The 24,647-nt window shown below is 39.3% G+C and overlaps 2 protein-coding genes across 2 annotated transcripts in view; one reads left to right on the top strand and one right to left on the bottom strand.

The window, feature by feature from the left end:
• LOC128732862 (telomere length regulation protein TEL2 homolog) overlaps window positions 1–17,550 on the bottom strand; it is a 36,419-nt gene extending 18,869 nt beyond the window's left edge. The window contains exon 1 of the mRNA XM_053826278.1: window positions 17,014–17,550. Within this exon, the coding sequence (XP_053682253.1) occupies window positions 17,014–17,063 (50 nt within the window). The 5' untranslated portion in view covers window positions 17,064–17,550. The remainder of the gene's footprint in view (window positions 1–17,013) is intronic.
• Window positions 17,551–19,117: 1,567 nt separating this feature from the next.
• Window positions 19,118–22,600, top strand: LOC128740317 (WD repeat-containing protein 6). The gene is made up of 4 exons (XM_053835858.1): window positions 19,118–19,253; window positions 19,314–19,492; window positions 19,583–21,493; window positions 21,550–22,600. The coding sequence occupies exons 1-4, from the start codon at window positions 19,193–19,195 to the stop codon at window positions 22,465–22,467; spliced, it is 3,069 nt and encodes a 1,022-aa protein (XP_053691833.1). The 5' UTR covers window positions 19,118–19,192; the 3' UTR covers window positions 22,468–22,600.
• Window positions 22,601–24,647: the final 2,047 nt, after the last annotated feature.

The raw sequence follows: 24,647 nt of genomic DNA, 5'->3' as shown, positions 1-24,647 counted from the left end.
GGTTCAATCTTTGAATAGCCTGGTTCGCGCGCCTCATATCGATACACAGTCGCAGATCGCCGTTGTCTTTCAAGATTGGCACCAAAGGTGATACCCAGGATGTAGGTTTAGTTACGCGTTCGATAATGCCCATTTCCAGTAGTTCATCAAGCTTTGCTTTCACCTGACCAAGAATGGGGATAGGACACCGACGAAGCGGTTGGATAACAGGTGCAACGGAGCGATCTATGGGCAAAACTAACTGAAAATCTTTAACCTTGGGGAACACTTTCGTTTCTTTGACATGGTTAACGATTTGTCCAAAACTACTCGGTAATCCAACCTGCAAAAGCCCTAAATTGCGAGCAGTTACTTTACCAAGCAACGATTGTTGTCCACCCTCGATCACATAGAACGTAGCTTCTATTGACATTACATCAGGTCCATCCATAATATCAAGGACAGCATCGAATGTTGTCAAGAGCTTTAATGGTACTCTACCATAGGCCAGGAATCGTTTAGAATCGTCAAATCTTTGAGAAGAGACCTTTGCAAACCCTAACTTCAACAACTCCCACGTCGTGTCGTCAATTAAATTGTGCGTTGACCCCGAATCGATGAGCATTTCGATTTCGACTCCTCCCACACGGCATTTAATAAACTCGTCGTCTTCATCAGCGATGTTGTAAACAGGAAATTCTTCCGGTTTAACCCCGTCACCATCACGAGCTTCGATGTTTCGTACCGTTCTGGATCGTTTGAAATGTCTAGAGTCTTGACCGTACCGATGTGGAGAGTGCCTTCGTTTGGTTACCTTTAATATTGAAAGGAAAATAACAATAAACAATCACATTACATTTAAACCTAATTCTTACAGTTCGCTCGACATTTGCTTTGCACATGGTCTGGAAATGACCAAAATTGCGACAAAGATGGCAAGATTTATCGAAGGCCGGGCATTTCTCCTTTTCGCTATGCTTCATTCTACCGCAGCGGGAACATCTTTCTCTGTATGCTGGCTTTCCGGAGTCTTTGTAATACGGAACCCTTTGCTTATTGACGAATACACGGTTTATCTCCGCCTTCTGACTTGATCCCATTTTCATCAAAGACGCTTGTTGGTTTATTGACTGATATGCGTTGATGATCTTCGTCCCGACGTCGAATGTAAGATCTTCTTTTTCAAGCAATTTCCGTTTTAGCTCTTCAGATGAGTTTTGAATAACCTTGTCCATAATCGCGATCTGCCGACATTGTTGCTCAGTTTTACCGAAAAAACATTTTTCTGCTTTCTGCTGCACTCTCAACAGAAATTTCTCAATTGGTTCATCATTGGCTGGTAACATGGACCAAAACTGAAATCGTTCAAAGCTCTCATGTTGTTTGGGAGAAAAATGTTCCTCCAGCTTCTGTTTTGCCTTCTCGTAAGGGTTTACATTTGGGTAATCAACATCGACATCATCAGCCCCGGGAATACCGTAGAATACATCTTGAAGTTCTATACCTCCTATTGCAAGCATTTGAGCTTTGCGACTCCTACCATCTTCGATGTTTGATGCGGTCATCACGTTTTCAAACCACCGGATCCATCTAGTCCAAGCTTTCCTAACCTCAGACGGTGGCAGATGAGCAAACTTAAATTGTGGTAGATTGTAGGATGCCGGGTTGAAAACTGACTGAACTTGAACAACTTCTTCCACGGGTAGATCCATTTTCCTGTTAAGAAAAACATCCAATGTCGTTTCATAAACGCAAAAAAAAATAAAAGAACCAAAATCCAATCAATGAACCATGCACATGATGCCGCTTAGTGAGAAGGGTTTATCGTTCATTCAAGTGAATTTAATCACATCACAATATCATACTTTCGGTTCAATAAGTGAATTTAATCACAAGCAAGCATTATCTCTCAGTTCTTGCAACCACCAGTGAATTAAATCACAATCTCTTCCAGGGAGCAGGTTCTAAAGTGAATTAAATCACATTCATTCTTTGTTTCATACAACCAAAATATCTGGAAATAATGGATCTTGCATCCACTAGTGAATCTAATCACAATCCCTCTCCCGTAGAGCAAACGTAAAGTGAATCAAATCACGTCAGCACTCAGCATACAGTTTATTCCAACCAACCGACCCATTCTCTCGCTCGCTCTGTCTAACATCTGAGTAAGATCTGGGAATCGAATCACGCTCACCAACACCAGGCGCACCTTGGCGCTTTCAATATTATTCCTATTGGAATTCCGAATGGCCACTTCATTGTCGCCTAGCGAATGTTTTCTCACACTTAGAAGACCGACAGAAAATATCTTCTCGACAGATCTCTTCACTTTTTTTTCGTTTTAGGGTATAAACTGTATATCGGCACACCTATTTTTGTTTAGTTTGCTAAATCTATTTTCGTTTAGTTTGTCAAACAAGTGAAATATGAGAACTATCATTCAACAAACATACTTTTTTTTCGACGATATAGCAATATGTCGAATGATCCCGGTGATAGAAACTCGTCTAGGCCATGTTTTCAACAAATGCAAAAAAAATGTATTGAAGAGAGTACAAATATGAAGCAGTACCCTATGGCTTCGTTCACTAAGCCAACAAAAACTGTCGCTTCTCGCATTTTCCGTTTTTATATATCGGGTTTGTACATACCTTGAAAACAGCATAACTCCACTCATACAGACGCACAAAATTCTCTCTTACCAGAAACTATTGGCGGCAGCATACACATACTACTCATAAAAGCAAATCACTCAACAAGATGGCTTACGCAAAAAAAAACCTCTTCATTTGGAGAAGTAAACGTATCACTTTCAACACCGTACCAAGAGCACTACCTAGTATTTAGGCCCAAAACTGTATCTCACATTTTCCCCCTCGTTTCACTGTGCAGGGCATAGCATTAGCATTTATATTTCACTTTTCAGGCCCTTGATTCTATTTGCCAGAAACCAGACTCCCAAAAAAACCTAAATGCCTACACACATACAATTCACGCTTTTTCCTCACTCTGGCCTTTTTTTCGATATGGCGGACCATCAAGCATGGTCCACGGTTGGACTTTAACTCTTCTTTGCTTGGCCAATTTTATAGGTTATTTGTACTCACTTAACTCAATGGATTACCAGGTTGACAAATACCTCACTTCGCACTGATGTATATAAAAGAAAACTTTAAACCTTCTCTAGGCCGCTGATTTTTTTCATCCAAGTCGCCACTTGTGGTAACCGACAACCGTAGCACACGCGTCTAACTAAGAGAATGACGAAGTATATTTGTTCGCTATTGAACCAACCCGACAGAGACGATATATTACTAACACATGGCAAATGAATGAACATAATACTTACATGAGTATTCAGATCCAGACTGTACTTACAAGTTCTGCTGTCTACCACAAATCCCAAATACTTAACTTGGTCAAACCAACTCAAAGCGACTTTATTCATCTTGATAATGCGATTATTTGGCCTGAGGGAAAAAGCTCTTGGATTATGAGGAAAAATAATTAATTCAGTTTTAGAAGCATTGGAAGAAATTTTCCACTTTTGCAAGTATTTGGTGAAAATATCCAAGTTTTCCTGCAGTGGACTACATATGACACGAAGACTTTTTCCTTTTGCGGAAATGCTTGTATCGTCGCAGAATAACGACTTAGTGCAGCCAGCTGGTAATTCAGAAAGATCAGATGTGTATAGGATTGGGCCCAGGATCTAACCTTGAGGCACACCTGCTTTAACAGGAAATTTATCAGATTTAGAATTCTGATAGACAATCTGTAAAAATCGATCAGTTAAATAATTTTGTAAAATTTTTACAGTGTAAATAGGAAAATTAAAATTTAGCAATTTTGTGATTAATTCATTATGCCAAACTCTGTCGAATGCTTTTTCTATGTCTACACTCAAAAAATTCGAAACGTTTTATTCATGTTACAACGTGTAATCTGTTTCATGTGAAAGATTTGGGATGTTTTATACCGACAAATCACTTAATCCGTAATCCTACTACATATAAATTTAAAGCATCCCCCTTATACTTTTGAATCATGATTCCCATAAACACATCAATTATTATCATTTTTCTTGAAATCAATAATGCACGGAACATTCAAAGCATACCGCAAAAATATTACGACTTATTTACACTGGTTTTTTACATTATATGTAATAATGAATATTAAACGTAAACAAAACAAACATGCATCCTATAAGTACATCGCTATAACTTTCACTTATTTTCACATGTTAATAGTTCATTTTATAGAATGCATTTGGTAAACAAATTATCGTTATTTCTTTTGTTCAAATAATAATCAATTGCCATAAAACATATTAGTTAAATGCCTATGGTATTAAATAGCATTTTACATGAAGGCATATAGTTTAATTGACTAAACTTATAACTATTATTAGCAAATCATTACAAATCTGTGCAATAGTTTAAAACACATTGCTCTTATGTGTGGCATCTATGGAATGTATTATCGCCACTAATTCAATTCATTTGGTACCATTTCTACTGAATTTGGTCGCCACATTTTTTAAAGGATTACCGAAAACGTCATTGTCAAGTCAGACAGCGCAGCGCAAGTGCAATCAGTGCTTTTCCGTTTTCCCCGCGTTGTAAATAAAATACATCCAATACAATACATTGTCAATATTTCGGTTTCGGATTGTCCGTAAAACATCTCTCGTATCAATCAGCAACCTCATTCGGGCTGGTAGGTTGATTTAGGTAATTATTATTTAGTATTTATAACTAATCAAAATTCATTTTTGGTTCATAGTGCTCTGCAACTTTCCGGTTTGTTGTTCTTGCTGCTTTCAGTATAATGGCTGTTGATTCTTTTGTCATTTTCTGGATTCAAGTGATGTTTCTTGGAGGCAGTTCTTCAGTGCTAGTGCTCTGGATAAGTAATGTAATCCAGGCATGGAAATTTGAAGGACTCCCGGAACGTTACCGCAGATAATAGAATCACCAATTCGTTGTGCTAACAGGTGCCTACCGAACAAATTTAACATTTGTCAGCAAAATTGATTGTGTGCGCACCAAAAATGCACTTCACGTTGACGAACGTACAGAAAAACATCCTAGAGGACCAAAAAGTACACGTACATGATGAAAATGGGAGAATGTATACCAATCTAACACAGCAGCATCGCCAATTAAGAATCAACCGTCGTTTAATGACTTTAGCAGCAAATCCTATCACAAGTTTCATCATCTGGCGGCCTGGGCACCAAGTCCAGCCATTCACTGGACGGACTGTACAAGTAATTTTATCTTCTGAAGGAAAATACATGATTTTGATCTCTTTTTTCTCACACAGTCTTATAATACAACTTTAATGGTGGAATGTATGCTACATCTCCACAACTATGTGGTGATACTTCGGGAAAATCGAATGGTATCATTTCCGCCAAAGACGTCCTGCACATCTCGTATAAAGTTGCCCGCTACGTTCTCCGCACAATCTTCAGCAGGTCCCTGCGATAACAGGACATCAAAGCTAAAGTGGTCAGCTTGATCGCAGTGCTTTGATTAAAAGATTGCAGCCCACCAATATGGACCCTTGGAGTGGCCTTGTTATAAATTATGTTTTTAATTATATTTTATTTTATTATATATTAATTTATTGATAATATCTCAAAAATAAAGAAAAATATAATATTTAATAATTATATTTTATTAAATTATATTTTTATTTTTTAATATAATTTAATATCACAGTAAAAGAATTATCAAATTACATTTTATCATTTTAATCATTGAATATTACGTTGCAATTCATAATTTATAATATTAAATTCTGTTTGTATTTATATGCACGGAAACGTAATATTAATTTTGATACCCATTAAAAGGTAAATATTTATGTGATAGGTGATATGAGATGTTAAGTAATTCGAAATAAAAGTAAAACATATTTGCGTTATGTGTGGCATACATAAGGATCATGGTTAAACGTCATGTCAATTTGATGCATAGAAAATAATACTTTGTATGTGTAGCATAATAAATTGTAACGGGTATAATCTATTGCACCGTTTTATTAGTGTATCCCAATAGCATATACGTTTATATTTTTTTGAGTGTAGAAGAGCAAATCCAGTAGAATAGCCGTCGGCTTTATTAGTTCGTATCATATTAGTAACTCTGAGCAAATGATGTGTAGTGGAATGGCCATGTCGAAAATGTTATTTTTTTTTGACATTTTGTATGATAGTAATACCTAGAACAAATATGAGGCTATATATTTCAGTAAGAGAATAGAGTAGAGTAAGCGAAAGGCCACTATGTTTCCATATGTGGGGAGCATTCTTCCTGTCGCCGGAGATCTCGCAGGAATACACAGCTATTGGCTGTTTGCCGTGGAGTTTCGAAAGTAGGAGGTTTAATTGCTCATTTGTTTTAAAGAGCTCAAGGTACTCAAATTTCGTACACAAAAATAGCAATTTAAGTCAAGCGGAATTTGACTTCGGGAGAAAAAGAACCGTAGCATGGTATTCTAGAATCCATGGCAAAATCTGATTTGACGCCTTTATCATTTCTTAACTCAGTTTTCTTTCCAAGTTTATCATCCGATAACATAAAATAATGTTTTTTATATCCATAATTTTTACAAGAGACCAAGGAAATGGTAGAAGTGATGAATGTGATGTTTTCTAATATTTCCAGAGCAAGGCAAGAAGTGACTAGAGAAAAAGCGAAAATTATTTCAAAGAAGGGGCATTGAAGTAACACTTATAGGTTCGTAGTCCGTTATTTTTAACAGATTGGGAGATCCACGAAGTGAAATAAGCTATAACGGGAGTCAATTATAACTGGACTCGAAACCAATTTTTCTCCCAAACCCCGTGATTCGCCGTTATAGGCAGCTGTACATGGTAACTTAACTCAATTTTTGAAGCAGAAGTATTTTTATGCAAATCTTTTACGTAATTGACGGCGATGAACTGAAATTGGTTGATGAGTTCGTATATTTGGGATATCTAGTCACCACCGACAATAATACGAGTAAGGAGATCCAACGACGCATTCGAGCTGGAAATCGAGCCTAGTTTTCCCTCCGCAAGTCGCTTCAATGAAGGAGCATACGCCGTCACACAGACCTGACGATGTACAAAACGATAATCAGACCGGTAGTCCTCTACGGACTTGAGACAGTAACTTTGCTTACGGAGGACATACGTGCACTAGCCGTATTTGCACGAAAGGTGTTGTGGACTATCTTTGGCGGAGTACAAATGGAAAGCGGAGAGTGGCGGAGGCGTATGAATCACGAGCTACAGGCGCTGCCTGGAGAGATTCTCATCGAACACCTGGCAAGAGTTGGGAGATTACGGAGGGCCGGCCACGTCGCAAGGATGCCGGACGACTATGCAGTGAAATCCTTTCTCTTCAAGAACCCCACCGGCATCAGAAATAGAGGGGCCCAACGAGTTTGCACCGACACCGAAGGTTGAAGCCGACTTGCGTGTGTCGAGACGGGCAACAAATTGAACCGATGAGTAGCCCAGGACCGAGTACTATGGAGAGTAATTCTTGATACGGTAAGAGCCACCCCGGCTCTCGGCTGCTAAAGCAAGTAAGTAAGGATATACATAATACAGCGGGATTTCGAAAGTATCCGTTTTTGGCAACACAAAATGTTTCACGTCCAAAAATATGCTTAAATATTAGTCAGTCTTCGCATACATGCTTTAAATGACGAAAAAATGATGCCCTCAGTGTGTTCATGAAAAAAGTTTGCGGTTTCGAGCAATAATATTTTTATTGCCGTAGGACTACGTCTTACCGCGGGTCCCCAAAAACTTATTTGCACCGGACGGATTTTTCCAACATAAAATGGTTGCAATCTTTGATTAATAATATGTAGTCATTTTCTAACGCATTTACATTCAATTTTTTCATATCAAAAAAGGGTCTCGATTTTGGTACGGTTTCGATTTTCGCAACATAGGTGACACGCATTTGTTGCCCAATTCGAAATCCTACTGTACATTCCGGGTCTCTCCGTTATAGTGAAACTAGATTATCACGATAAAAAAGTATTTTTTTCGTCTAACTTTGTCGAAAATTTGATTGAATACCACCGAATCGCTATTAATTAGAGGCGAGGTGATGTTCGCGGGCTGCTTTTACAAAAGTTTTACTAAAACAATTTTTTTGTTCTACCAAATCAGTAGGGGCAAGATGGGTCCATCGGAAAGGGGTCGTGTAACACACATATGTATTATTTTGAGGTTCTGTATTGTCGCTGTTGGATAAGTGTGTAGTTTGCAGCCGGCTCCATCTAAATGAAAGATAAGTGGGTTAACAATTAATGCGTAAAAAACGCATGAAATACTTTCCTTAGGTCTCATGGGTTGCCCCACCTAACCCTATCTATACCTATAAAGAAGGATTTCTGTCTGTCTGTCCGTATGTTCCTTATAGAATCGAAAACTACTGAACCAATCGGCATGAAAATGTGCATGTAGAGGTTTTTTGGGGCCAAGAAAGGTTTTAGTGATGGTTAGAAACCCCTCCCCCCACTAAGAGGGGGGGCTCCCATACAAATGAAACACAAATTTCTGCATAACTCGACAACTAATCAAGCAAATAGAACAAAATTTGGCATGTGGGTGTTTCCGGTGACAAGAATTTATTCTATGGTAAATTGAGACCCCTCCCCTCTTTTTAAGGGGAATTATAACTCCTCTCCTCTTCAAAAAGGGGGGCTTCCATACAAATTTCCTCATAACTCGAGAACTAATCAAGCAAATGGAACCAAATTTGGCATGTGAAGGTTTTCGAGGGCAAGAATATTTTCTATAGTAAATTAGGACCCCTCCCCACTTTAAGAGGGGGGGGGGGGGGCTCCTGTACCAAAGAAACACAATTTTCCTCATAACTCGAGAATTAATCAAGCAAATGGAACCAAATTTGACACGTGGGTGTTTTTGGAGACAAAAATTTTTTCTATGATGAACTGGAACCCCTCCTCACTTTAGGAGGGGGGGCTCCTATACAAATGAAATACAAATTTCCTCATAACTCGAGAGCTAATAAAGCAAATGAAACCAAATTTGGCATGTGAAAGTTTTCGAGGGCAAGAATATTTTCTATGGTGAATTAGGACCCCTCCCAACTTTAAGAGGGGGGGCTCCTATACAAACGAAATACAAATTTCCTCATAACTCGAGAACTAATCAAGCAAATGGAACAAAATTTGGCACGTGGGTGTTTTTGGAGACAAATTTTTTTTCTATGATGAATTGGGACCCCTACCCACTTTAGGAGGGGGGGCTTCTATACAAATGAAATTCAAATTTTCTCATAACTCGAGAACTAATCAAGCAAATAGAACCAAATTTGGCATATGGAGGCAAAAATATTTTCTATGGTGAATTAGGACCCCTCCCAACTTTAAGAGGGGGTGCTTCTACACAATTAAAATACAAATTTCCTCATAATTCGAGAACTAATCAAGCAAATGGAACCATATTTGGCATGTGGGTGTTTCTGGAAGCAACCATTTTTTCTATGATGAATTAGGACCCCTTACCTTTTTAAGAGGGGGGGCTCTCATACAAACGAAATACAAATTTCCTCATAACTCTAGAACTAATCAAGCAAATGGAACCAAATTTGACATGTAAGTGGTTTTGGACGCAAGATTTTTTTCTATGGTGAATTGAGACCCCTCTCTTCTTTAGAAAGCGAGTTATGGCCCATCTCCCCTTTAAGAGGGTGGGCTTCCATACAAATGAAATGCAAATTTCCTCTTATCTCGAGAACTAATCAATCAAATGGAACCAAATTTGGCATGTGGGAGTTTTAGATGGCAGAAATTTTTTCTATGGTGAATTACGACCCCTTCCCCTTTTAAGAGGGGAGCTCCCATACAAATGAAATTCAAATTTCCTTATAACTTGAGAACTAATCAAGCAAATGGAACCAAATTTGGCATGTGGGAGATTTTGGAGTCTTGAATTCATTTTACGATAGTTAGAGAGCTTTCACCCCTGTGGTAGGGGGATATGGACTCTCATACAAATAAAACAGAAATTTTTGCGAAACTCAAAAACTAATCGAACTCGAGAAATTCGAGACTCTTCCATAAAACATTAGTCAATACAAGACCACAAAAACTATCTATAGTAACACTAGATCATTCAGGACGAGACGGTCGCGAGTGTTGCCGGTGACCCGCCGTCGGAAGCGCCGCCCACTGGGGGGTTTGCAAAACTCGAGATTGTGCAAAGATCATCCAAGATTCATGATTTATGTACAACACAGGTTAAATTGTGGCTATACGAAGTTTGTCGGGTCAGCTAGTATTACATAAATGTGCAAACATTCCAAGCTCATCCCATTGACCACGAAAAATCAGGTAAAATGTCAATGACAATTATGCGCAGCATAATGAATATGTATTCTTTTTCCCTTGGGTTCTGCTTCTAGACTCTTCCGTTTGACCTAAATCTAACAGCAGATAAATAACATGCCATTTGTTACCCGGAAAACAATCTTCCGTTTTCAGACGAGCACAATTTAGTTCACTCATATCCAGTTCGACGCAAGAATTTTACCATTCGTACACATTTCGCTTGCATTATTCTGCACAATTCAGCATTCAGTTGTTTTGTTTTTCTTCTATCCACTTGCCGCAAGCTTGAAGCACGACGTCGACGGAGACTGGAGGAAAAATGTCAACCTTGAATTTAATTATACGTCCGCTCTTAATCAACGCCGGGTGAGAGTTGGATAATGAGATCCGTTTCTGGGCCCAGCCAGGCACACCTTCTGTCAAGTCCAATGAACCTCAATGATGTCACGCCGTTCTAACCCCTCGGGGCTTTTGACACGTACCCCGGTGTCTGGTATCAGGTGTAGAGTAAATGATGTGATTTTTGCACGGCTTCGGTGCGATTACTTTCATGCACTTTGCAGAAGGACTTTCTAAATAACTTTTTTTTTGGCAATTTTTCCTCAAATTCTCATCATAAAAAATCCGAATGATAAATTCACCTTGCACATTGTCAACTTTATGGTTGGTTCTCAGTTGCAAAATTGTCATCCACGGGCGTGACAATTGACTCACATACCAGAGTGGTGCTGGCAAGTGAAAGACCAGTTCATTGGAGTGTATGCGGCAACCTATTTAATTATTCAACTTTCTTTCGGAGGTCGCGAACCGCCCGTCGCTAGCACACCTGGTTTGATGGCGTCTATCAACCTGAAGTACCTTTTTATGTGGCAATATAGACTGACGGCAGTCGTGCTCAATGCAGACTACGACACATGAGTAAAGTGAAATGTTCTGTCCAATGTTGGTGGATGGTTTTGGCGTGTTGCTTGTTTGTTCGCTTCATTCAAGGTACTCACAATGGCAATAGATAATGTAATTTTTACAAGCGAAAGGGAGGAGAGCGGTAAGTTTCTGTGAACTGCCGTTGCACACTATCAATTTTTGTTTTGTGAAACAAAACAGGCACAGACACAAGTATCTAAGTGACTCAAAAACTTATTTCTCTAGTCACGATTTTACATTTAGTGTGTCTGTGTCCATCCAAAGTTTTTTTTCCCGTCACCAAAGTAATGTGCTACGTGACACTCCCCAGAGTTCAGGTCCGTTCACTTTTGCTCGAAACAATCGAAGCGAAATAATTAACCCTAAACTCGTTCCAGTATCCATTAGCTAGCTTCTTCTCGATGTTCCTATCAATCTTTTATGGCGCTGTGCGCGACACGCTTCAATAAGTTCGAAGCTTCGCTTCGCTTAGCTGCACCTGTGCTTGTAAGCCGCAGAAACATCACCGTTTTAAAGCGAGTTCTTCTACACCAAGACTACCGCAAGGTTCTCCTGCTAAATGCGAACATGCCACGCGGTCTACAAACCCAAAAAAAGAGGTGGTAAAAAGCTGAATAATCTAAACCCATTCAAATGGGTCATTACCGCAAATTCAAAAGTAAATCTAACACTGTGCAGATGATGTTTAGACCTCTCGTACGCACGCACACATTCCTAGGGTCATAGATACCACATGACTCATCTCGGCACCTTACTCAACTAGACGCTGAAAGCCGGTTTGCGGCCAGACGGTAGTAGAGGCACAATAAATCGATACATAAACGTTTCTGCCCCGTGCTCAGTGGCAAACAGCGAGACGATCACCTTCAAAGAGTAGAAAAACCTCGATTCTAGGATTGCTAAAATACCGGCAACTACGTAACGAGCACTGCACCGCAACGTGGAAGCTATTTTCTAGCGAAGCGTACCGACCATCCAATCCAACGCGGCACCCCCCTTCATTAGTAACAATTCAGCAACAAGTTTGACTGCGAGCAGCAGATTTGCACATTGTGTTCCATTTACCAGTTCGGAGGGAAACCAGCAGCGCCAGCGGCGGAGGCAGTTCAAGCGCACCCGTCAAGGACTTTCTGTCTTGTGACCGTGTTTCCATAAAAACGAAGGTATACCTAGGTAAGCTGAGTGAGCCCAAAACGAGCTAAGAGTGTTTCAAGTTCGACGGGTACAAGAAAAAGGTTTCGCTGTGACGCATGATCTTGGTGGATTCTGGGTTTCGATTTGGACGATCAGCTGGAGGAGGAAATAGTCGATAAGAAATCTTCTCCCGTTAATAAATTTTTTTTTCTTTGTAAAATATGAGTAACATTTTTTTCCATTTAACTTTGCTAGTAAACTTTGCTTGATTTTTTTCCTAAGGAACTTCACAAAAGAAGGAAGCGAAGATACTCTCAAATTTCGTTGAACCTCTGGTAAAAAGTCTAGTAGTTAAATTGTCTTTCAGAAATTGCATACTAATACCTTAAAAGATTAAATAAACAGTCAAACCACCTATGTATGGTTAAAAATAACTTTTTTTTAAACTCTAGGGTATATCTATTGCTTGCTATTTTATGCAAAACTAATAATTCATGACTGGCTATAATTTTCTTGATTGTTAGAGCAGCAGATTACCAGATTACCAGTTCGCCAACAGTATATTCGTAGTATTTTCGATTGTCCTGCCAGTTTTGTCGTTTAATTAGTCCCGGGCGATAAGCTGAAACCTCTTTTTTCCAGATTTCGTCGAAATCGTTATTATACTGCATGATTGTTTTAGCCCGGTAACATCATATTAGTCAATGTTTCAGAATGGATCAGAATGATCAATAGTTCAGAACCCTGCGGGTCGTCTAGCACGTGGGTTAGAGGTCGATTATTTAGCATGTTCACAATTTCACATAACTTCGTTCGGAGAACAAGAACTGTAGGACGTCTTTTTTTCAGCATTGCGTGTAGTCCCATCTTTACAGATCGACCAAAACGTTCCCAACAACTACCATAAAGTGGCGCAAGGGGAGGTATAAAATACCGTTTGATTCCCCTAACGATCATTGTTTCATTAATCTGCTGCTGGTCCAGCTACTGGATCAACGTCCTTAGTTTTTAATTAGCTCCAGAGAAATTCGTACCGTTTTTCGTGATGATCTTTTGAGGAATTCCATGTATAGCGTTTCATAGCTGTCATTATACAACAATTGGTATTTACCGATGGAATTATTTCCAAATGTATGGCACATCGCTTTTCCAGACGTCGCCCCATTTTTACCATCAATGGTCCAAAACAATCAATGACTGTGTACGTAAACGAACACACGGTTATTCGTTCTGGAGATACATTTATTTGGCGTTTAACATATTTTTTGATTTGTGACCGAAGTTTTGGGATACGATATCGGTGTATCAAGTTGTTGAGAATAATAGTTTCCAGTCCTTGACGATACATCCGTTGCGGTATCTACCACTTTTTGGCACTATTGGACAACTATCAGAGCATCGAAAGAAAGCCCGGTTCCAGACGGCCGAAGACCGTGAACGACAAGAAGCTCCAAAGGATGCTGAAGAGAAAGACCGACGGAAACGCTGCGTGCGCTTGACCGGGAGGTCGGTGCAACCGGTCAAACAGTGAAAAAGTACCTGGCAAACATGGTTACATGTCAGGAAGCGGCAGTTACGTCCACTAGTCTCGGAGCTGCAGGCAATGACGTAGCGGCAGCGGCTGCATAAGACGGTCAAGACGATTTTCCTGGCTAATCGCGACGTGGCGGTGGGGATGAACGACGAGATCTATATTGAAACGGTTTATTCCAACACTTCCCCGCAATTTGCATGTTCAACACATCGAATAGCCTTCAATAAGTGTATCACCAGGTAACCCCTTTGTGAGTGCAATCGCTGGTGGTTCTGCACTGGGAATAAGTTGAAGCTGCAGTCAGCCAGCCTTCATGTGGTCCCTGAAGAACTGATATTTTATATCCAAGTGTTTTAACCGCTAATGTGATACGGGTTCTATGCTGTTGTACGACGCGCTATCTTCCATTATTGATATACCCAACTCATCGAGAAGCTTTGTTAATCACATAAATTGTTTTGTTTCTGAGCATAGGGCGATAAATTCAGCTTCACCTGTTCCTCTCAATCCGGTCTTGAACCATTTAGTATTTGTATCCAATGGTGCCCCCACTGGCTTACAATTGCTCATCTCAAATCTCTTCAGCAGTTTTTCTGCGTATTGAGATTGGGAAATCTCGAGCATCTGTTTTTCAAAGTCACGATCTATTTCCTTACCCAGGAAATGCTTAACTTTAAATAAATCTCCCACTTGGAATAACCTTCCAAGCTTTTTCTTAATTCATTTTGAATAGACAGTCTTTACACGTTTTGGAACACAATTGACCACTGTCCGGGTGTTATCTTGATTATAGAATTTATTTCTTCTTGAATAGCACACTTCCATTCTTGCCAGTCTTCGAGTTTCTTTAGTTCTTCTATGCTCTGAGGTATTCCTTCTTCAGTCATAGTGGTTGTTTTGGCTGTATATTCTTGATACCAGAACCGTTGTCTTTTATCTCTCTTTCTTCATCGTAGTGATTGTTGTTCTCTATGATCATTTCGAAGATCATAATTCTCGACTTCCCTAACATTATCTGAATCTGACAAAGTGCATGTATTCATCTCTAAATGTGTCAAGTTTACTGCAGTAATTGCTATCTCTATCACTTAAGTGCAGCTGATACCTTCAGCCATTCCCTTCGTGATTAGCATCCCTATTCCCGGATTTGTCAAGTGCGCTAGTCTTTTATTCCAAGTATCAAGACTCACTTGATATTCCAATACTGAGCAGATTTCTTGTTTGTTCAATCCATTGACAAACTTCCCCGAAGTAACAACTTCGTTCCTTTTCGTTCATAAAAGTAACCTTTTTATTATCTTCATTCGATTTAATTATCGAAATTGATGCACGCTTCGTAACCCGAAGATTTCCATTAACTTTTGCAGTTGTTTCCGTGATTGGTTTATGCAACTCTTCTTCTTCCGACAGCGACTTGTCATTCGCTCTGTGGTCGTTTGCTCCTGAACGTTTGCTCCTCTGCTAACGCTGTGAATATTTTGAACATCGAACATCCTACCCTGGATGGGAACGACTGGCAGGGCACTTCGTAATTTACTTACCCCACGAAGCAAGTGAGCTCCGAGGTGAAGTTCATTTCACACAACAAGTTCCCCAAGAAGGTGCTGCTGTGGCTGACAATCAGCGAGAAGGGAATGTCAAAGCCGTTCTTCTTTCGATCCGGACTGGCCGTGAACGGAAAAAATTTAGTTCGTTGGTTCGTTCGTTTCTATGTAACTTCTTTCAATATTTTTCCACCAAATTTGCTAATTTTCCCGAAAATCTTTGGAGTTATTCCGGTGTTCCTTGGGGGACCGTAAGCTGGCTTTTTCAGATAATTTGGTTAGTTTTTTAAAACAAATCATTGACTCTGGTCATATTAGTTACTTTGCTGTAGTTACAAGCCATGGTGCGCATCATCCTGATCCGGAAGATCATTGCGAATCCGGAACCGGTTCTCACAAGGGGACATTTCAACGTCAGTAATATGTCATGGTGCATATCAAAAAACATCAACACTCGACAAAATAGCGACTGGCGACCATCTCATGTCGCTCAGAGGCCATATTGCCGGCTCCGGGCCCCGGGCAATTCAAGCACGGAACGGATTTCGAAAGAACTTGTCCAGGATGTGGCATCGTTCATATGGCCTCTGAGGCATGAAAAAAATTTAAAAAGAATCAAAGTAATGGCGCTTTACTAGACGTGTTTTAAAACAATTGCTGCTTTCTGCGGATCAAATAAAAGGTTAACCGAACTAGATATTCGTTTTTGACTTCTCAGATGGCTTTGAGATACGACGCTGGTCTAACAAACCAATCGTTGTATGTTCGAATCTCAACTGGCAAAGGCGAGGCAATAAGATTCGAAGCATTAGGCCACAAATCTGTTGAATAAAAATGAAAGATTGTTTATATGTATTTTGCCTTGATTTGCAGGCTTGTTTAAGATACGTTTTGAGCTGGTTGGAACAGACAATAGCGCAGTCTGCAAATCCTAAACGAAACACATAAAGGGGTGAATCAAATAAAGTTTTTTTTATGTAAAATAATTTTCAAATCGCTTTGGTGAGAGATAGCGAAAAAGTGACTAAATCAGAAGTTGAAAAATAATTAGTAATATTAAAAAATAACAAACATTACTAACATTAACATTACGGTTTAATGACTTAAAACACATAGTTTAGTTTATTGGTATACATTTGGATAAATTAAATTTAAATGACTTCTTTTTCTCAGATAATTTTTTTTTTATTTTGTAATAGGCACATACCTAATCGTTATCAATCGGGAGATTCCGAGAATTTCGATCCAAGCTACCCACAATTGAAGAGGTATAGTGATTTCTGACTGGCTAAGAAAATTATCTACCACCTGATAAAGACGACCCCGCTTTCCCCGCAACTGTTCACCATTAAAGTGACCAGCAGTTGCGAGACTGCGCCAGTAATACCCTCGTTTATTCACCGTGATTTTTCCATGTAGTCTCGAAGGCGATAAAATGTACAATAAATAGCAGCACTAAGTAGAATGATCCGTTATCGCTGGTGCAAGCAAGGCATTCGACAATAATGGGTTACTTACACTTTATCAGCGAGTTCTCGCACTTTCCACATACTGATGAACTTATCCATTTTGCTTGCTCGAGGGCACCGTTTTGAGCCGAAGCCAGTAAAATCACAATCAAAATATCTTCCTTAAAAATTAATAACAAGCACAGCTTCTGACGTTTTACAGCTTTGTCTTCGTCGAGTTTCCTTGATGGAACGTTACATCCACAAACACAATTACTCGCCAAAAACGCGAGTAGCCGTAGAACCAGAAAAAAAAACTTCCAGCAAGTCACTTCCTCTCTCTCGCCGATTCCTCAGTGGCACACACACACGTAATCGCTCCTAAACGCACTCTTGGCGATGGCGAATAGCAAGAAAATTACTTTTCCAATTCTGGGTATCACTTTCTGATCTTTTCCGTACGAATTTCAAAAAACTTCCACGCACAAAAGAATCTTTACACCTCCCGCAAACGGTCTGCGTGAAACAGGTGACGGAATTGCACAATTTTACCGGAGAAAAAGCAAAGGAATTTACCGTCCGTCAAGCAACAACTCCGCTGCCTGCTTCGTTTTCCAACTGAGAATGAAAAATGAATGAATGAATGAAACGAAATGAATGAATGGTGATGGTGGTGATTTGGCCGACGGAAGTTGGAGTTACATTGACCGTCAACGTCCATCAGTGGCAACGTAACGGAACGGAACGTCAGTGACGGTCGATGGGTCAATGTCATGGTATATTTCTGGCATTAGTTTTCGAAAGGCCGCATAACGCACGTAAGAGAGGGTTGATTATGGGTTATATATAGTCATCGTTAAGGCCCAAACAGAATACTGCGTCAACGTGTCCGTCGGCGTCATTCTGACAGTTTTCCCATGGGTTTATTGCCAAATTGACGCTGACGGATGCGTTGACGCAGCATTCTGTTTGGGCCTTTACTGCGCCCTACCGGAGCTGTCAAAAACGCAGTTCCACACAGAAAAAGAAGAAGAGAAGGGTTGATTATGCGAACTTCTGACTGAAAACTAAAGCCAGATTTTATTCATTGGTCTTCTGTTGTGGTACCGAGTTCTTGGATGATTCACCCTAAACCAAGAGAAAGTAAACAGGAAACAACTAAGCACAGCTTTTTAATAACAATTTGACTATTATTGGCTTTTATTTTCGTTATGAAGCCGTTTACTTCGTTATTTAATTGTTTACTTCAGAATAGTCGCCATCGCCTTTTTTTATTCGGTCCGTCACTAAACTTTGACAACTTTCTAATACAATACTGTTATCTTCGCAAATACTTGTATATGATTGAGGTTGCAATGCACAATACGGTCCAAAACAAACATTCTGCATTGCTGACTTTTTGTTTCGTTTTGTTGGTTCGCTCAAGCAGTCATTTACCATTGGAAAGCTGCTTTTGCCAATCGGAAGGATAAAAAGAGCACGTACAATATATTTGAAAATATTTGCGATATGTTGAGTTATGATGCTGCAATCTTGGCTGCAATGGATCTGTTAGTTTGGACAGCCTCAAAAACATGGCTGTGTTACCTGACTCACTGCGAATATGCGTTGTGTTCGCGGGATAGTGTTGGTTCGAAAGGTTTTGAAAACTATTGCCATTGTATCGAAAATATCGTTAATTTCGATCACTAAAAATATCTAACGTACTTAAACGTTATATTTCAAGTGCCAGTAGTACGCAATATGTAATTGTATTGTGAAACTGAATTGTTTTTTATGCAACGTTTAACAAATTAAATACAATAACAAAAGTACAACTTTTGAAAAATCGTTTGTTATCGATATTAACTGCATACGCGTTATAAACGAATAAAACGCATGGATATGTTCTATTTCAATAATGCGCATATTCGCAGTGAGTCAGGTATAAAACAGTAGCCCCCTACATGCGACCATCCCTGACTTTCCGTTCCACAGGTTCCTCATCGTTGGTTACCGTTACGTTGCCAATGACGGATGCTGACGGTCGCTTAACGCGAATGAGGAAAACGCGGAAAACGTCAAACAAACCAAACAAACAAAACCTGTAAAAGTGTAAACAGTAACTGAAGCATTGTGCTTGCGTGCATTGTATTTTATAAGATAAGGTAACGAACATGTGGGAAGCAGCTCATTTTTGAGCTAATTCGAAAGAAATTTCGCTTTTTTAAGACTAGTTGACCGTTTATCGAATATGCATTATTGCTATAATGAAGGCATTAACTGATGCAACCTGTGTTCGAGTTTTGACCAGTGAAAAGTTGCTTGTTGGTAAGACTTATATTTAATCTTAAATTATGGTGTGTTAGCGCAATTTGGCCGATTTTTCAGCAATTGGAAATAATCTTATGCTCTATTATGTCGATGCCAATGGGGCGACCAAAAGAAAGCATGCATTTACGACAGGATTACAGTACAAAATCAACGGAGTCGAATTTCACACGGATGAAAACTTTTGGCTAATTGGTTTATATGCTGGTCCAAACATTTTTACGGTTCGATTAAGCAAGGTAATTTGCACTATACCGAAGACCCATTTCAAATGGTCTTTTATTATACTTACCAATCGTTTTTGTTACTTTCGTTATGTTTATTTTTAGGACGTTGAATTCAGTAATCTAGTTTCCTCATCACCGTGCAATAACGTCACTGAATTCCTGTTCTACCCGAAAGAGTTCATCGCATTAGTACAGTCCAAAAATCGTTTGAATGATAGGATTAGTTCTTTAAAAGTGATTGATAGTGAAACGATCTGCTTCATAACCAGTCACGGAGTGTTTGTTTTTCTTAGTCGAATACATTCTGGAGAATGGTTTCCGGATGAATACTGCCCATGTGATGATAGTTCTACATTATATTGCTCGAGCATCGTCGGCAATAGCAAGCAGGATCTGGTTTGCTTTAGTGGAACCGCCTTAGGATTGTTGCTTATCTGGAAACCAACGGGTCCGCAGAAAGGTCAAGTGCTGAACAGCATTGGAGCTCATAATGGTGTGATCTTTTCGATTGCTTGTGATCTGCAACGAGGCTTCATAGCAACAACTTCCGATGATAGATCAGTCAAACTCTGGAAGTTAACGGCAGAGTCCCATGAAGAAAACAAAATAGTACTGAAGGAAAGATGGTACTGCCACGGTCACACAGCACGAGTGTTTCACTGTAGGATATTTTGTGACGCGGAATCAATGTGGATTGTTTCCATCGGAGAAGACAGCAATATGTGCCTTTGGGATGAATCGGGAAGTTTGCTAGTCAAAAAGCGTCTGGAAGACGGGTCAACGCTGTGGAGTTCAGACTACGACGCAATGACGAAATCGCTGTTTGTTTCCGCTAGTAACGGAAATGTTGCTACAGTTTGTTTGCAAAACTATTTGAATCGAAATACGGCCGACACAACAATGCAAGCTGTATTAGTAGATATTAACAGGGAAAAACTATCGAAAGTAAAGTTTTTGGCCGATGGAAGCCTAGCGGCAGTTTCAGACCATGGAAAAGTCATCGTTTTGCGAGACGCTTTGCAAACGGTAGACGTCGTCGATTGCCTAGAAACGTTCAAATGTAGCATATTAGATGCAAGCGGCGATGAAATCTATGTTGCCGGGGACAATTTTTTGAACATCTACAGAGCAGCCTCCGAAAAGGGAACTTCTGTGGTGTTAAAAAAGCTTGTACTAAGCTTCGACCGTGAAGAATTCCTATCCGAAACGGAACCAGTTAAATTTAGTATCATTCGATCATTGCACTTTTGCCGGAAAAAGGATTTCATTGTGTGTGACAATAACGGGAGGTGTCTGGTGTACAGTCGGGGTGCGGATGCGCTTAAATCTTGCCACCGATTGCCGAAAACCAAGGAGCGGTGGCTAACTTCTGTTTATGGCATCGAAAACTTTTTGCTGCTTGCGGATAGAGCCGGTAATTTATGGTTGTATGAAGAGCATAGTTCTGAACCGATCGACAAATTGCTCTGTCTCCATGGAAAGCTGGGAATCACCGATATTCAGTTAGAAGAACAAACCCAAGTCGGTTGCTTTTTTCTGTCTTCTGGTCATGACGGTCATCTGAGATCGTTTTTCTTGGATTATCCTCGACGTAGGTTGCAAATTTATGGAAGTGAGAGAACGCCTATCAATTGGATTGATCGAATATACATGAAACCGGAACAGCTTGTAGTTGGATTCAATGAAAATCGATTTGTGGTGTGTAATTTTCAAAAGGAAGTCTTATTCGAAGTGGACTGTGGCGGAGGTCACCGTTATTGGGATTGCATCCGTGAAGATGCCAGTGATGCCTACTGCTTAGTGTGTATAAAACATAAACAGTTGAAGACTGTCAGGTTTTCTTCTAGGTTGCGCTCAAATAACTTGCTAAAAATACCTCAATACCGCTGTCACAGCAAAGCCTGCAATGTAGTACAAATTGTGAAAACAAGTGATGCTTGTCTAATTATTAGCGGTGGAGAAGACAACTTACTGCTTGTCAATAAGTTTAGTTTGGAAACGGGACAATTATTGGTAAGGCAGATTGATTAGAAATTTTGGGCTATCTAAAGATTGTTTTATTTTGCTAGGATTATCCTCGTGGGTCAGTAGTCAGCAGTCACATTTCAAGCATCAAATCGATATGCTACAGCTACCGATTGGTAAACGAATGTGGAAAAATTCTAATCATTTCTTCTGGAGGTCGTGCTCAAATTTGCTTAACAACATTGGACGAAACAACTTTGCGCACCAAGAACGAATTGAATTACATGCTGAAGTCCAGTGATCAAGATAGATCCCGATGGCGGAGTAATCGCAATGCATCCTTCGATCCAGAAACCCGCTTTATGTGCAGTGTTTTTATCGAGTCTGACAGCGGTCTATTAGTCGGTTGTTCGGATGGATTTCTGCGTTATTTTAAGATTATAAATGACGACGGGAAATACCAAATCGAACTGGTTAAAGAAGTAAACTATGGACGCTGTTTTCTGCACGTCACAAGCTTGTCGATAGCGGGACACTTAGTGTTTTTGACAATGGCAACCGACGGTTTTGTTTGCTTCTGGAATGGACAGGATTTAGAAACACCTTTCTACAAACTACAGCACCATGCAAGCGGCATCAATGGCTTTGATATACGATCGAGCGGCGATGGTTGGTTTATGATTGCCACCGGAGGAGATGATCAGGCGGTAGCAGTTTCAAAGTGTCGACTAAGCTTAGTGGGAAGCGGTAAACTTAGTTTTCAATTGCTGAGCACTGTTATTCAGCCGAATGTCCACCTGGGACAAATCACTGGCGTTCGTTTCGAGAACGATAATACTTTATTGAGTGTTGGAATCGATCAAATGATTTACAGGATATGCTTGAACAACTTAGTCGTCACCCAAAAGTGGTTCAGTTGCATATCCGACGTCAAAGGAATTGAAAGGATAGCTGACACAAGCAAGATCTTCGTGTACGGATGTGGTTTTGAATTTTTGAATGTTCAAACCTTCGAAAAATAGGCGGATAATTAAATGATAAAATAATGTTACGCTTAACGAAATAGATTATATTATTTAGAAAGTGTTTCAGTGAAAAAAGTGGCAAATGTTTTACGACAACGCAGTACTAATTTTTATTTTTTGTTGGGAACTATCATCAAGCAACTCTAAATAAATCATCAATTGAAAGAGAGAGTTGCTCTTAAGAAATTGTGTTCATAAGCTAAAGAAAAACAACTATGTTCTCTCTGTTTCGGGTGAGTAAAACAAGGTGATAAAGTACTTTTTATTTTACATTGGTTTTATCCGTGGATCCCCTAGCTTGGATAGAAAGGAACGGTACACAACCTAAGGGGGCATATCCCAAGCAACCGAAAGTTCTAATTTCACTTAAGGAACGAACTTGGAAGTTCATATTTGGCTCAAATTTAGTAGTTCCGGAAAACTTTCATGCTGAATAACCAGACATTACATAGGGTAAAGAACCGGTTTTAAGCAGTCTAAGCGGGTCACTGATTGTTTTACCTTATTACAAGCGATGAGTTGACTAAGTGGGGGATATCAGCATACCAATCTTCTTGCTATTATTAGTTCTTCAAGCTGTTACCATTGGAAGACACTATTGTTGTGCTAAACTTTTGATTTTCCGCTTTAAAAGTTGGAGCGGTGGAACTAATTTTGATCAGACCGAACATATTTTCACCCTCAAAGTGCTTTCTTAAGCAATCCTGAAATCTGAATTTTTTTACGTCCCCGTAAAAAATCCCTCAAACTTTTTCCCCTATTCAGTAAGTTCGCGTTCCTATCCGCGACCTACTAATCGGCATCTGATGCGTAATCGGCACAGTGTATCGGCATAGATGCGTGAAATGCCATCTGTCTAAATTGTTTATCGGGGCATACATTCACGGCACCGTTCGGCAAACGGTATTCGTCATCTCTTTTATTCTCTAGTGTTCTTATAGGAAACTGCGAGTTTGACGTCTCACTCGCTGTTCATAAGGATGGTGGGAGAACAAAAGAGGTAAACATAGCAGTACGCACAGTCCGACTCAGAACAGTGTTGTCAAAGCAAATAACATTGAAACACATCGTTGCTTCGTTAAATCATTGAGAAAATCTTCGAAAATTATTGAAAAAGCTGTCTTTTCTGTTGTTTTTAATAAAGAAAAATTAATTATGAACATACATTTCTCTTGAAAGTATTGAACCACGTTTTCACCATTGGAGGTTTCAGTTAATTTCAAACCTATAATTCTTATTTCCAGAACCGAAACAGTGTCTTGGCAACACGATAGTTCATCAGTTTTGCTGCAGCTGCTGCTACTGGTGAACAGGTTCCGTCAATTCAGAATTTGTTTTCAGTTTTGTCATAAAATAATCAAACTTTCGGCTAGTGACAAAGCCTTAGATAATAGAAAAACCCGAATTAATCCACCTAGCGGCGTGACCTAGCCTTTCTACTGCCACAATAATCACTATTTAATTTCTCAGGAACATTTCTAATTAACTTGACTATATTTTGAAATATCCGTTCTGTATTCCTCAAAATTCTTATTTGCCAGTCAAATTCACAACGTATTGCGTACAATAATTATATTTTCTTTCCTTGGGTGCAGAAATACTTGTAAGCGTCATTTATGTTACTTGATGAACATATTATTTAGTTTTATAACATTTACGTGATTTATAGAAACATAATGTAAACACAAAAGATAATTTTTGCAGACTTGAATGAATATATATATATATATAGACAGCCTTAACATTCAGGCCTTAGAGCCACATACGAAACTTGTTTTGAATTGACAATATGAAATATGTGTTCATAGCAGATTTTTTGATATTTTGATATTAATACCATGCGTTCAAAAGTTAGCATCTTTGGAAAACAAGAGTTCAGAAAAATTATTATTATATTTCGATTTTGAAGAAAAAGGATATCTACAACAAAATAGTTGATCTCAAAATTTTACTATTAGTTTGCTTGGCTTCAATTTTGCAATATATCTGAATTAGAAAAAATAACTGAATAGAGCATTAGATATAAAAAAGAGAAATGGAAATATTTCTTAGCTGACGCTCCTTCAGATAATTATTTTTGCAAAATTATCAAAACTTAAGCTTCTTTTGAATGTACTTTCATGAAAAGATAGTCATTAGCTTGATCGCATCGTTTGTACAATGTATCCCGTTAGAGG

This window comes from Sabethes cyaneus, chromosome 1, assembly GCF_943734655.1.
Source record: "Sabethes cyaneus chromosome 1, idSabCyanKW18_F2, whole genome shotgun sequence".
Lineage (NCBI taxonomy): Eukaryota > Metazoa > Arthropoda > Insecta > Diptera > Culicidae > Sabethes > Sabethes cyaneus.
The sequence above is the reverse complement of the archived record's forward strand: the minus strand, read 5'-3'. Positions and strand labels throughout refer to the sequence as shown.

Bases quoted from the DNA above. Each gene is read 5' to 3' on its own strand.
- LOC128740317 (XM_053835858.1), top strand. From the start codon at position 19,193: ATGAAGGCATTAACTGATGCAACCTGTGTTCGAGTTTTGACCAGTGAA. The intron at 19,254-19,313 runs GTAAGACTTATA...CCGATTTTTCAG, and splicing joins CAGTGAAAAGTTGCTTGTTG to CAATTGGAAATAATCTTATG. The intron at 19,493-19,582 runs GTAATTTGCACT...GTTTATTTTTAG, and splicing joins TTACGGTTCGATTAAGCAAG to GACGTTGAATTCAGTAATCT.